At 40.9% G+C, this 12,058-nt stretch overlaps 1 protein-coding gene across 4 annotated transcripts in view; it reads right to left on the minus strand.

The window, feature by feature from the left end:
• TRIM2 (tripartite motif containing 2) overlaps positions 1-12,058 on the minus strand; it is a 55,387-nt gene that overhangs the window by 945 nt on the left and 42,384 nt on the right. For 3 of the 4 annotated variants that reach the window (XM_068989656.1, XM_068989655.1, XM_068989654.1), the window contains 3 exons: positions 6,616-6,784; positions 5,482-5,552; positions 306-446 (listed from right to left, as the gene is read on the minus strand). In XM_068989656.1, coding sequence (XP_068845757.1) covers positions 306-446; positions 5,482-5,552; positions 6,616-6,784 — 381 coding nt within the window. Of the gene's footprint in view, positions 1-305; positions 447-5,481; positions 5,553-6,603; positions 6,785-12,058 lie in introns of all 4 variants that reach the window. The other variant, XM_068989653.1, reaches the window with a different exon arrangement.

Consider the following 12,058-nt stretch of genomic DNA (forward strand, 5'->3'; position numbering starts at 1 on the left):
ACCCTGGAGAAATTAAAGTATACAGTGTTACATTTAAAGTCTTGACCCCTTTCCTGAGAAGAGGACATCCATCATCAGATTCAACTGCCGAACACTGCTGTTCTCAGAGCGACTTGGGATGCTCCCTGCTTTGCCCAGAGCACCCTGGGTTGACTTGTTTCTATTCCACCTTCCTTAGTTTGGCACTTCTGGTTAGATTATTTACAGCCTAATTACCTAACCAATGAACAAAGGGAAAACATTCCAGTTTGGGGGACTTCACTTTCAACAAACAGCGATCACTCTAAACAAACAAATCCATCTACCTGGATCCTGCTGTTCCCCCAGTCGGCTACAATGATGTTTCCATTTGAATCCACCGCTACGCCTGTGGGAGCATTAAACTGCCCGTTTCCTTCTCCATTTGAGCCAAACTTCAACATGAATTCACCTTCCTGATTAAACACCTGTATGGGATATTTTTAAATTATTTTAAACTAAAATAGTTAAGCAAACATTCTGGTTTTTAAAAAATATCTGAGCAGGTTATTTAAGACATTCTTCAAAAAGGAGCAGTTTACAAACTAGACCCCGCATATCACTTGTGGTTCCCAAATTTACTATCTAAATCTGATTTACTATTTGTTAAACCACTTCTTTTTCTAGCCTATATTTGGTTGTATTACTATGTGAAAAATACTTTTGTTATAAATTATCAAAAATATAAGGTAGTATGAGTAAGTAGAGATGTAATTTCCAAACACATTATTCTTTTTGCATTTAAATAAATATCTAATTTCAAGAATAGGAATTGTATTTCTAACAGGATGGACAATTGCTCAAAGTTGAATCAGAAAGTAAGAGCTTTTTGTTACGTCAGATATTCAGAATTCACTACCATTTTACTACGTCAACATAAGAAGAAATGTGGCTGGACCACACATTTATAGCAAGGAAAATCCAAGTGAGTATGTGCGTGCGTGTGTGTGTGTGTGTGTGTGTGATGGCAGCAACTGAGGAATAAGAAAATGGCTTTTTAAAATAGATTTTCTCAGAATAGTTTAATTAGAATAGATAGCCATAAGCTTTAAAAATCCAAGTGAGTATGTGCGTGCGTGCGTGTGTGTGCGTGCGTGTGTGTGTGTGTGTGTGTGTGTGTGTGATGGCAGCAACTGAGGAATAAGAAAATGGCTTTTTAAAATAGATTTTCTCAGAATAGTTTAATTAGAATAGATAGCCATAAGCTTTGATGAATACAGCCCATGAGAGAAGGAGGATGATGGAAGAGGGAGCTAAACAAAACTGCAGAATTCTCAGTCTCTAATATCTGATACGGCCAAGCACTGGACTATTGTGGTTAATTAAATATTCTTGGTTTTTCCAGTGGTCATGTATGGATGTGAGAGTTGGACTGTGAAGAAGGCTGAGCGCCGAAGAATTGATGCTTTTGAACTGTGGTGTTGGAGAAGACTCTTGAGAGTCCCTTGGACTGCAAGGAGATCCAACCAGTCCATTCTGAAGGAGATCAGCCCTGGGATTTCTTTGGAAGGAATGATGCTAAAGCTGAAAGTCCAGTACTTTGGCCACCTCATGTGAAAAGTTGATTCACTGGAAAAGACTCTGATGCTGCAAGGGATTGGGGGCAGGAGGAGAAGGGGACGACAGAGGATGAGATGGTTGGATGGCATCACTGACTCAATGGACGTAGTCTGAGTGAACTCCGGGCGTTGGTGATGGACAGGGAGGCCTGGCGTGCTGCGATTCATGGGGTCGCAAAGAGTCAGACACGACTGAGCGACTGAACTGAACTGAAATATTCTTATTAATAGTGTTACAGCATATGTACCAATTGTAGATTACTCAGATTACTAACATTGAGAGAATTAGCATTTTCATGTGTGTTTAGTGATAAGACTAGCAAGCATAACTTTATCTGGAAGATCTGGTTTTGAAACACGTTCAGGATATTCTCTTATGCCTTCATTGTCACGTGACACAGGCAGAAACGCTCACTGACCAGTCAGACAGTGTCGTATGCAAGGCACCCATAAGAGTGAGGTTTCTGAAACGAGGACCTGAGAGAGGCCACCAAGCCTGAGCACACGTCTCATCTGAAGGTGCTTTCAGAGCCTTTTAGAGCTTCTCTTACTGCCATCTCTGTGATCATGAAAGAGTAAAATGATGCTATTTCTTTTAGTTTCTTATGATGGGGAAGGGAGACACTTCCAACTCTAAAGCCTAAATTTTCTTTAAGGTAAAATAAAAACGTCGTGACCGCTTTCTGAATTAGTTACATGCTTGCCAAGTAAATAAGCTACCTCTTTGGTTCTTTGAAAGGACAGAGACAAGAGTCAACTTTTACTAAGATGTCGTGTCTTTAAAGTCTTTTCTGATTCTTTTTATCTCCTTCACATAATTTTGGGATTAACATGTACATACTACTATATACAAAATCGATAATCAACAAGGATCTAACGTAGCATGGGGAATGCTACTCAATATTCTGTAATAAACTAAATGGGAAAAGAATCTGAAAAAGAGAAGATGTGTATGTGTAAAAGATGTCTGTATATGTATAACCGAATAACCTTGCTGTACACCTGATGCTCATACAGTACCGTAAATCACAATGCTGTTGTGGTTTAGCCGCTAAGTCATGTCCGACTCTTTGTGACCCCATGGACTATATAGCCCACCAGGCTCCTCTGTCCGTGGGATTTCCCAGGCAAGATTATTGGAGTGGGATTTCCTTTTTCAGGGGATCTTCTTGACCCAGGGATCAAACCTGTGTCTTTGGCTGGGCAGGGGGATTCTTTACCATTGGGTCCTATACTCCAATACAAAATTAAAAAAAAAAAAAAAGCTATACAAATAATTATTTTGTTTGCTTATCTCTCTAAGTCAGTATGTTTTCCTTGACATAATTAGAACAGCTTACATGCTTCTGCTCCATTCTGAAATTATGAAGAAGGCTAATTTAATCTTGTTTTGCAATGAGGAAAATGTATATAGTGAAGGTAGCTAAAGAACCAATTAGCCCACTTGTTACCCCTGATCTATTGTTCAGGTTTTTATGTTTACCAACAGAGAAGTGACTCGAATCAAGAATTCTTCTTAACTGCTCATGTTATATAAAGAAAAAAAGCCCAACTATTCCATAAAAGCTACATGACAATTGTCGAAGAGAAGAGAAAAATCAAAATGACTGTGTTTTTTCCTTCTAAATGAGAGAAAAATTGAGTTTAAGTAACTAAACTGCCTCTACAGTACTGAAAACCTGAAATGTTTTCACGATTTTAATGACTTTCAATTTCTCATATTTTCTATTTTTCCCACCTAAAATGTCATTTAATTATTTGTAACTTATTCAGATGAAAGCATACTAACAGGCAGAAGTATGAGCTGAAATCATTTTTATAGTTTTCTTTTTTGATAAATTTTTACTGTAAATTTTTATGATTTTGATGATAGTCCTTTTCTGATTTCAAAATTCTGTTCACCTCAACACCACCTCCACTTGGAAGTCTTCCCTGACAGTCTTAATTATGGAAATCTTCCTTTTTCTGGATATTTAGAGAACTTTGTGTGCACCTATTCTTTCTGTATTTTTTGGCTGTTCAGTCCTGACCGGGGATTGAACTCGTGCCCCCTGCGCTGGAAGCGGCGTCTTAGCCACTGGACCCCCAGGGCAGTCCCTACACGTACCCATTCTTAAGAAAGGCATTTGTGGCTCTCTGCCTTGCATTTTGGCTATTACATATGTTTTCCTTCCTCCTACAGTGTTAGGCAGGACTGGTAAATAGGAATCCTCCCACTCACCGAGGCCAGCTGGCTCACACAGTTGCCTCGAGCAAAGGGAAAGGAGAGGCTCTGAGCCCCAGCTGTGCTCAGTGGAAAAGGGCAGCCTGGTCACCGTCACATCTTCTGCAGGGGGTGGTGGCACCTAGGCCTGGCCTCACTGGCCCTGGCACCACTGAGACCTACATGGGTTTCCTTCCTGTTACGTGCGCAACGGTTAAATGAAGGGCCGCTCTATAAAGAGAGTGGAGGGTAGGGGGTGTCGTGATGGCCCATGATGTCCTTTTCGAGTTATGCTCGTCCACAGGACTGTGACAGCCCCCTGGGAGAACGGCCGCAGGCGGAGGCTCTGCTGCCACTTTGCTGTGTGCATCCCTCATTCTCAAGAGACCTTCCCACCGTCCTCTTCCTCTTACCAAGCCTGGGCGGTGTGTGTGTATGTGGAGCAGGGGACGGACGGGGCCCTGCCACTCAGGCAGCCACTCCGGAGAGACCCATGGCAGGAAGCGGCCTTTTAAGGAAGCAGCAACGGTGGGCATCCTTCCCCTCAGCCTGCCCCAGCACCACGTGCTCCCCGCTCTGCACGGGGACTTGGCGCCCATCTCCAAAGCACGAGGCCTTTCCATTTATCTACCCAGCTTCAAGACACCTTCTTCCAGGAAGAGCTGGGGAAAAGCAGCACTGAAGAGCGTTCCTTTGGGTTAGAATCCTATCCCTATTTAGCTCTTCCAGTCATCCACGCTGGCAGACTGATGTTTAGCTTTGAGTGCTCAATGGTCGTCTCTAAGCGCAAACTTTACTCACTGGCCTCCCCCATGCTGTCTTCTTACCCTCCCTCACATCTGCAATGCCTGACTTTAAAACACTGAAGGGAGCTTACTTACAAGGAGAACTTAATATTACTCCTAGCATCAGTGCAAACCTGTATCACTTGATGTAAACAGAAGGCAACCCTAAAAACAGATACAGAACTCGGAGAGGAAAAGTGTCTGCCAGGGCACTGCCCAGGCCACCTGACACGGCCTTTAAGTGGACCACATATTACACTCGGAGAGGCTTGGTCTAGAATGCTAGCGAGCGTTTTCTCGTTCCTGTGAGTGAGTGAGACTCTGGTTTTGAACCACTCTATTTTCTCCTGATTTGCTCATAACAGAGGTCAAATCTTTCTCCCCACTCTACCTAGTAAGAAAGATGCACTACAGTGTTTGGGGGAGGGGTAGGGAGCACCAAGTGTGTGAAAGGATGTATGAAGGACACTCTATGAACGGATGCCAGGGCTGTTCCCTCCCCAAATCTGTTGTGGCAGCAGAGTTCCAATATCTACTTTTGTTTGTAAGGTCCTAGATGCAGAAAACTGAAAAAAGTCATCTGTTTTAATTTATCAAATAGCCACAAAACATTAAGCTTCAGAAAGTTCTGCCTAAGTTCAAGCAATTGCTTTTCCAAATTAATTGTCAAGTCATCTCCATTTACACCAGTTTCAAATGAAGAAACTTATTGCCACAATGTTTTGTTCACTTTTCTGACTCTGCAAAGTCTGTGTGTCCAAATTAAAACCTGCATCTTTTAGGAGAAGCAAAGATCTGCTCTTTTAGGTTACATCCCCTAGGTCCTGTGTGTATACGCAAGTCTCATGTTTTCTCCCAGACTGATTCCTGCATTAAAGCAGTTAAAAGTTAACAACAATTGATGTGTTTATGGTACCTTGACAGAATGATTATGGAAATCTGTAACAATAATCTCATTATTGCTATTTACAGCTGCGAAATGGGGACCTGAAATAAAAATAAGAAAAAAACATGTGATAACCATAACAACGGAAATGATTACAACAACACAGTAGTCACAGAACTTCATATATTAACTTAGTTATTTAAGAAAAAACAAAGAACTACAGACTCGGTTCTTAAAAGGTCATTCAGCCAGACCTCTGGCTTCAGATAACACAGATTCAATAGCATTCTACACTTGTGGCTGTCTACTCTGCTTTCTTCCAAATCAAGCTGACTGTTCCAGCAGTCCTCATGGAGTGGAATGAGCAGTAAGCATCAGAATTCCTTCTCCACACCACCATCTGAAAGTCACCTCTGCCAGCTTCCCCGACAGTCACACAGGGCCCTCAGCTCCCACCGAAGAGAGACATGGTAACTCTTGGGAGCACCGAGGGAAAAATATCCAGCGTGCAATAATTTTTTTTCAAGTAGCTCAGAAACCCACAATAATTTTGGGCGACATTCAGAATTTGGCAGAACTGGAGACAAAGCATAAAGAAAGATTATGCAAATTAATGTGAAACGCCGAAAGCATCCTCCTCAAAAGAAAGTAATCAACTGTTTTCAGCCTCTTCTTGCAGATGTAAAAAAAAAAATGAAATAAGCCTGTGACTGCAAACTGGCACACCAAAGCGAAAACTAAAAGAAACTGCCTTCCCTGTGTTGAGCAAATATTCTATACTCCTGGTCTCATATAATCACTTAGGTGAAAACTATTCTCATTCAGAAACTTTTAAATAAAGCAACAGTGAGGTGGAAACAGGAGGCTTTCCAAGGTTCCTCAAACATTTTCATTTAAAAACGATTTTATTCAATGTTAATATCTGAAGATTAGACTTCTGAGTTGCCACCAGTAAAAGCCACACATGAGCTGCAGTAGCACTTACTGCGGGTAAAGTCACTGAGAAGCATCTAACTATGCTTTTGCTTAGATTCCATCCCCAGTGTCTTTCCCAAAGCCGGCAAACACACTGGGGATGAGGCGTCTTCAACATGCTCCAACATCATGCAACTGTGAGCAGAAGAAGCATAAAAAAGGGGGTTTACATATTACCATCGAGTGTACCTGCAAACTGCCTGTCCCCATTGCCTCGGCTACCAAACCTGGTGACTATTTTCCCATTCGGCTGGAAGATGAAGACGCAGCACGCTTTGTTATCCACCACGATGATGTGCCCGTTGCGGTCCACAGACACTCCTTTGGGCCCCATCAACTTTCCTGATCCGATTTTCGTCTGTCGGAAACAAGTGCAGAAATGAAGGTGAAAGCGCGGCAGAGCATGAAGACGGATGAGGGTGTCAGCAGACGCTGACCTGGCTATTCAAACAGGTGTGTGGCTACTCACGGGCCACAGTTATCTGTCCTGAAAATGGTCTTTCCCACATCCTTTATCTGCTGCTGATATTTACATGCAAGCATTTTTTTAAGGAATCAGCACCAAAAATGTTCTAGAATCCCTTTAACCGGAGTCACAATTCCTCTGTAAGGAGGCAGTTTGGTGGAGCAAGGGACCACTGGATTAGGAGTGGGAAGACCGTCTCACGCTTGTCACTCGCTCTGTGTCCATTTTGCTATAGCATTTGCCATAGCACACATTATCTTTTTCCTTACGTTTTAGATTCTTAAATATCATAAATGTCAAAAAGTGACCTTAATCACTTCCACTGCTACTTCTGGAGTATGTATATAGTAAAATAAATTATTTAGTGTAGAGTACAGCACATATTAAGCAGTCTTTAAAAGGAAGCAGTCACTGTCTTTATTAAATATCATAATTGATATCTAAATGGCCAGGCATCTGCCATTGAACTAGAGCTCCACACAGGTGGGAATCATGTCTGTTTCATCCAGCACTGTGTACTCAGAGCCAAGCACACTTCCTGGTGCTTAACAAGTACTCAACAAATATTCACTCAATATATTAACTTGAAAAGACTAGCATTATTGCAGGGTAATTCATGATGATTAAAATGGTTCCAGTCTTTGTAGTATATTTAAATGGGATAAAAGCATTCGATTTCTATAAAACATATACCATACGCATTTAAGACCTTACTTTTCTGAGTATAGTGTGTGTATCAATGCCTGTTTGTTGTAAGATGCCTGTCTTAAATCTTCCCTTTAATACTTTGTTTCCTAGAGTGCTTATAAAGACGGGCTTTATTCATTTGCCCATTTATTTGTAATTCCACAAACGCTGACCAGCGCCCAGTGCGTGCCATGTGGTAGAGTGAGAAACAGCGCCTGCCCTCAACGACACCTCAGCTGCTGTGTCTACTGTGCCCTTTTGCACGTGCCTGGTGTCAAGGGTTAACTTTGGTAGGTTTGGGAGAATTCAAGGCCGTCTCCGAAGCCACGTGGAACAATACCCCGGTGATACAGGTCACACAGACAAGGGAGGAGAAGGCGCATCCGAGGTAAGGGAGCGCTGGGAAAGGACCTGGGAGGTGACAGGGAGGCAAGAACCACCGTCCTCGCGGGCCCCAGGCTGGGAAACGTCAGCGGAAGCAGAGCTCTCTGTGCTTTAACGAAAACCTTCAGATACTGAAAAAGGCAAGGTACAGAACAGTACCCCACCTGGATTAAATACGTGTTTACATGCATATACATTCCTGGAAGAGAAACTAAGAAATCACATAGTGTCTATGTGATACAAAGTGGTATTAACGGTGGCAGGAAAAACGCTTTTTCATTTTATTCTCTCCTCTGTAGACTTATTTGAAAAATCTATTTGCATACATTACATGTTAACTTAAAAACTTAAACTCTGAAAAACACTACATTTTCAAAGGTTCTGTTTTAGACCCCTTATTTTCCCTCTTTCTGTCAGTGCTATTCTGATAGGAATATAACATAAGCTTCGCATGTAACTTAAAGTCTGCTAGTAGCCACATCAAAAAGAAAAAAGAAACAGGGAAAATTCATTTTAATTATGCACTTATTTAACCTGATATACAGTAAGTCCCCTACATACGAACAGGTTCCATTCCAAGAGCGCATTCGTATATCCAACAAAGTTAGCCGAGCTACCCAACTAATACAATCGGCCATATCGTACTGAAATAACATTGGATGTATTGTAATAGGTTGATAGTACTTTTCACACAAATAATACATTAAAAAAAATAGAGAAAACATTTCTAATCTTACAGTACAGTACCTTGAAAAGTACAGGAGTACAGTAAAGAGCTGGTGCTTCTTAGCAATACCAACTACATCATCATTGCTTTTATGCCTATTTCTGACATCCTGGGCTTGAAGTAAAGATACTGCACTATGGTACTCTATAAAGTACACAAAAGCACAACTTGCAGAGGCTGCGCACAGGCAACAGTGCACGCCAGACATGCTGGGAGCACACGTTCGCATCTTGGAAGTTTGCAACTTGAAGGTTCATATGTAGAGGACTCACTATATCCAGAAGTTACCATTTCAATAAGTAATCAATATAAAAATTATTAATGAACTAGCTTACATTCTTTGGGGGGGGACTAAATCTTTGAAATCCAGTGTATATTTTACACTCACGGTACAACTCAATTCAGATCAGTCCCCTTTCAAGAACTCAGTATTCACAATACTTGTGGCTACTACATTGGACAGGTCGACTCTGTACACTTCTATAACCTCATTTATGCTGCGGCATCAGCTTTCACTGCCATGTGTAAGATTCTCAAATCCGTATCTTTAGCCATGGCTGATTTTATCTCAAACTCAACCAACGTCAAACCATTTAAAAAAACAAAAAGAGATTAAAAAAAAAACACCCCAAACTAGCACCTCTGAATTTCCTAACTTCTTTTATGACACCACAGTTTGTCCAGTCACTTAGCATCATCACATTTTCAGAGCAAAGTTCATTCTGTCACCATTTGGAACCTCAGTTTCCTCATCTACAAAACGGCAGCGATGACATTTGCCTCCTGGATCGTGCAGATTCTGGAGGATAAAGGAAAGTGTCAGATACACTCTCCCTCTCTCCCACTCTCCTCAGTTGATATTATACCTGAAGGGCAGGATTGTCCTCTGTCCCCACAGACATGAAGATACGTGCAGAGAGAAATGGAGAGAGGGAGGCGGGGCTCCCCACAGTGGAGGCTGAGGCTCAGCACTGTGCTCCAAGTTGCTTCAGTCATGATCAGCTCAGACCCCATGGACTGCAGAGGAGCATGGGATTCTCCAGGCAAGAATACTGGAGTGGGTTGCCATGTAGGATTTTTCATTCTTGTACGTTTATAAATTACCGAGATTCAGTTCTCATCTCTTTAGAACAAAGAGATACAGTTATTCAGAAAGGAAATACTGGTATTCTTACAAGGGGATCTGTTGGTTAATTCAATCCTGGTGCTTGCAATCTAGCTCAAAGACTAGACTATTACATAAGAGCTTGCAAAAAAATTTATATACTTTCATGTCTGAATGGAAGTTATGGCAGTAGAGATCGAAGGTAAAAGAGGGAACTCAGGTGATTAACAAGAACATCACCATTACCTAATACTATGAACAATGGTTGTTACTTGGAATGACTCAGTCACATAATACCTAGAGGATGATAATTAGGTAGCATAAAAATAGAAAATAAGGGATAACAGCCGTTCTATCATGCTGTAGTGAGAACTAGTGCAAGTCTAAAAGAAAAAAACGCAAATGTTGAACCAAAACCTCTTTTTCCTTCCACTTCCCTTCATCACTCCTGATTAGCTGCACTAGATTCTCCCAAGTGAAATAAGAATTTCTGACAATGTGTCCCCCATTTAAACAGAATACTAAGCAAAGATATTTTACACCCTGGCTTCGGGAAAGTTAAACGAAAATATTTAACTCAAGAAATATGTCCTTAAATTGAAAGAAGAGATGAGGTATTTTCGAATATGGTGGCCAGGGGTCTCTTTATCTGTTCTGAGGTCACAAAAGGTTCCCAGATGGACTGGAAGATCTAAGTCAGGAGGGAAGATGGAAAGGAAAAACTTAAGAGGCAGAGAGGAACAAAATTAGGCCTAAGAAGCTGGTGAGTAAAACAAAGAAAAGGAGATAAGAAACTATATCCTTAGAACTATTGGGAATCAATACAGAGAAATCTACATGTGTGTTAAGAGTTTGTTTTCCTGAGCATCTGTTTAATTTTGCTGAATTCCACCAAAGAAGAAAATAAATATCGCTGTTTATGGTTGTGAGCGTCACACTTGGATAAAATCTCATTAAAGTACAAAAGTTTTTTCACTTGATAACCTTTTAGCCTTTGGATTTGGATTTAAAAAAAGAAAAAGAAAAAAGGAGTATGTTGCAGCTATACCATAACCATTCCCCCAATCCTCTAGGGGGCATACGTGTTCCTTCATGCTTATTCCAATTATTACCAACAGTCTTCCCACTATCAGAATCCAGCTCTTCCAAGAAGAGAGCCCCTATTACATACAGAATACTGAACCACTGAATGAGAAATGTTTGATACAGGAAACCTTGCTCTCCTAAATATAAAACTACTGTTTCAAGTTGTTTTAATATAATAGATTTAAAATATTTCAGATATAAAACTTTCAGTAACTATTTTAGGGTTAGTTTTTATATTTGAAACAACAGGTCATGGTTTTGCTAGAGTATTAAACTAGAATAAATGGGTTATCTCCAAATTAGAAGGTATTTTCAAGAGGTCACCGAACGTGTTCATTCTAGTAAAGTTAAAGCTGTCATATTTGGGTAAGCCTTACCGCAAATACAACTATGAAAACAAGAGGAGGAAGTTAGAGACACAGCAAGACAGAACTTCCCAAGCATATTGCCATGATACGGTCATTAAGTCAGCAGTGGAACAAAAAAATCAAGGACAATTGAAGATTGGTATGGAATATGGTGGAATCAAAGTTGATAGCTTTTTATTCTCCAAGGCTGAAAAAATGCTGCCCACTCAAAACAGAGGCTCCAACCTGAGGGTTAATAATTACGTACCTTTTAAAAAGAAAACTGATGAGGTGACTATTGTGATCTAACAAACACACAAAGGAAAATATAAATTCTTCCAATAAGAGACTAAGTGAATTTCACACATCTTTAGGATTTCAGAATAGATTATGAAGAGCATCATCCCCGTATAAGTCTGGACAAAGAAGGAATGAGCCCCAGGAGCCAGTATGAGGTCACGAAGCCAGAATCGTAACTGATCCAACAGACGGAATGCTTTGGACAGGCACTGGGAAAGAACACTTCTTGGATGCCTATTTCATACCAGGCACATATAAAACCCAGAAATAACATCTCATGTAATCCTTTATCCAAATCCTGTATGTCAGATTTTTTTAAAATCCAAATTTGCAACAAGAGGCCATCAAGGCTTAAGCAAGTCATGTAATTTGCCTAAAGTCAGACAGTTAATAAGCCGCAGAACTGTATTCCAATGAGTTAAAGTTCATGTTGTCCACTGAGAGAGAAGCCTGGACCAGCAGGGGGCGGAACGGGGACAATACTGCACCTGGCCTTCAAAACACTGCTTGTGACAAAGTGTTGCATGATC

The sequence above is a fragment of the Capricornis sumatraensis genome, chromosome 17 (assembly GCF_032405125.1).
Source record: "Capricornis sumatraensis isolate serow.1 chromosome 17, serow.2, whole genome shotgun sequence".
Taxonomy (NCBI): Eukaryota; Metazoa; Chordata; class Mammalia; order Artiodactyla; family Bovidae; genus Capricornis; species Capricornis sumatraensis.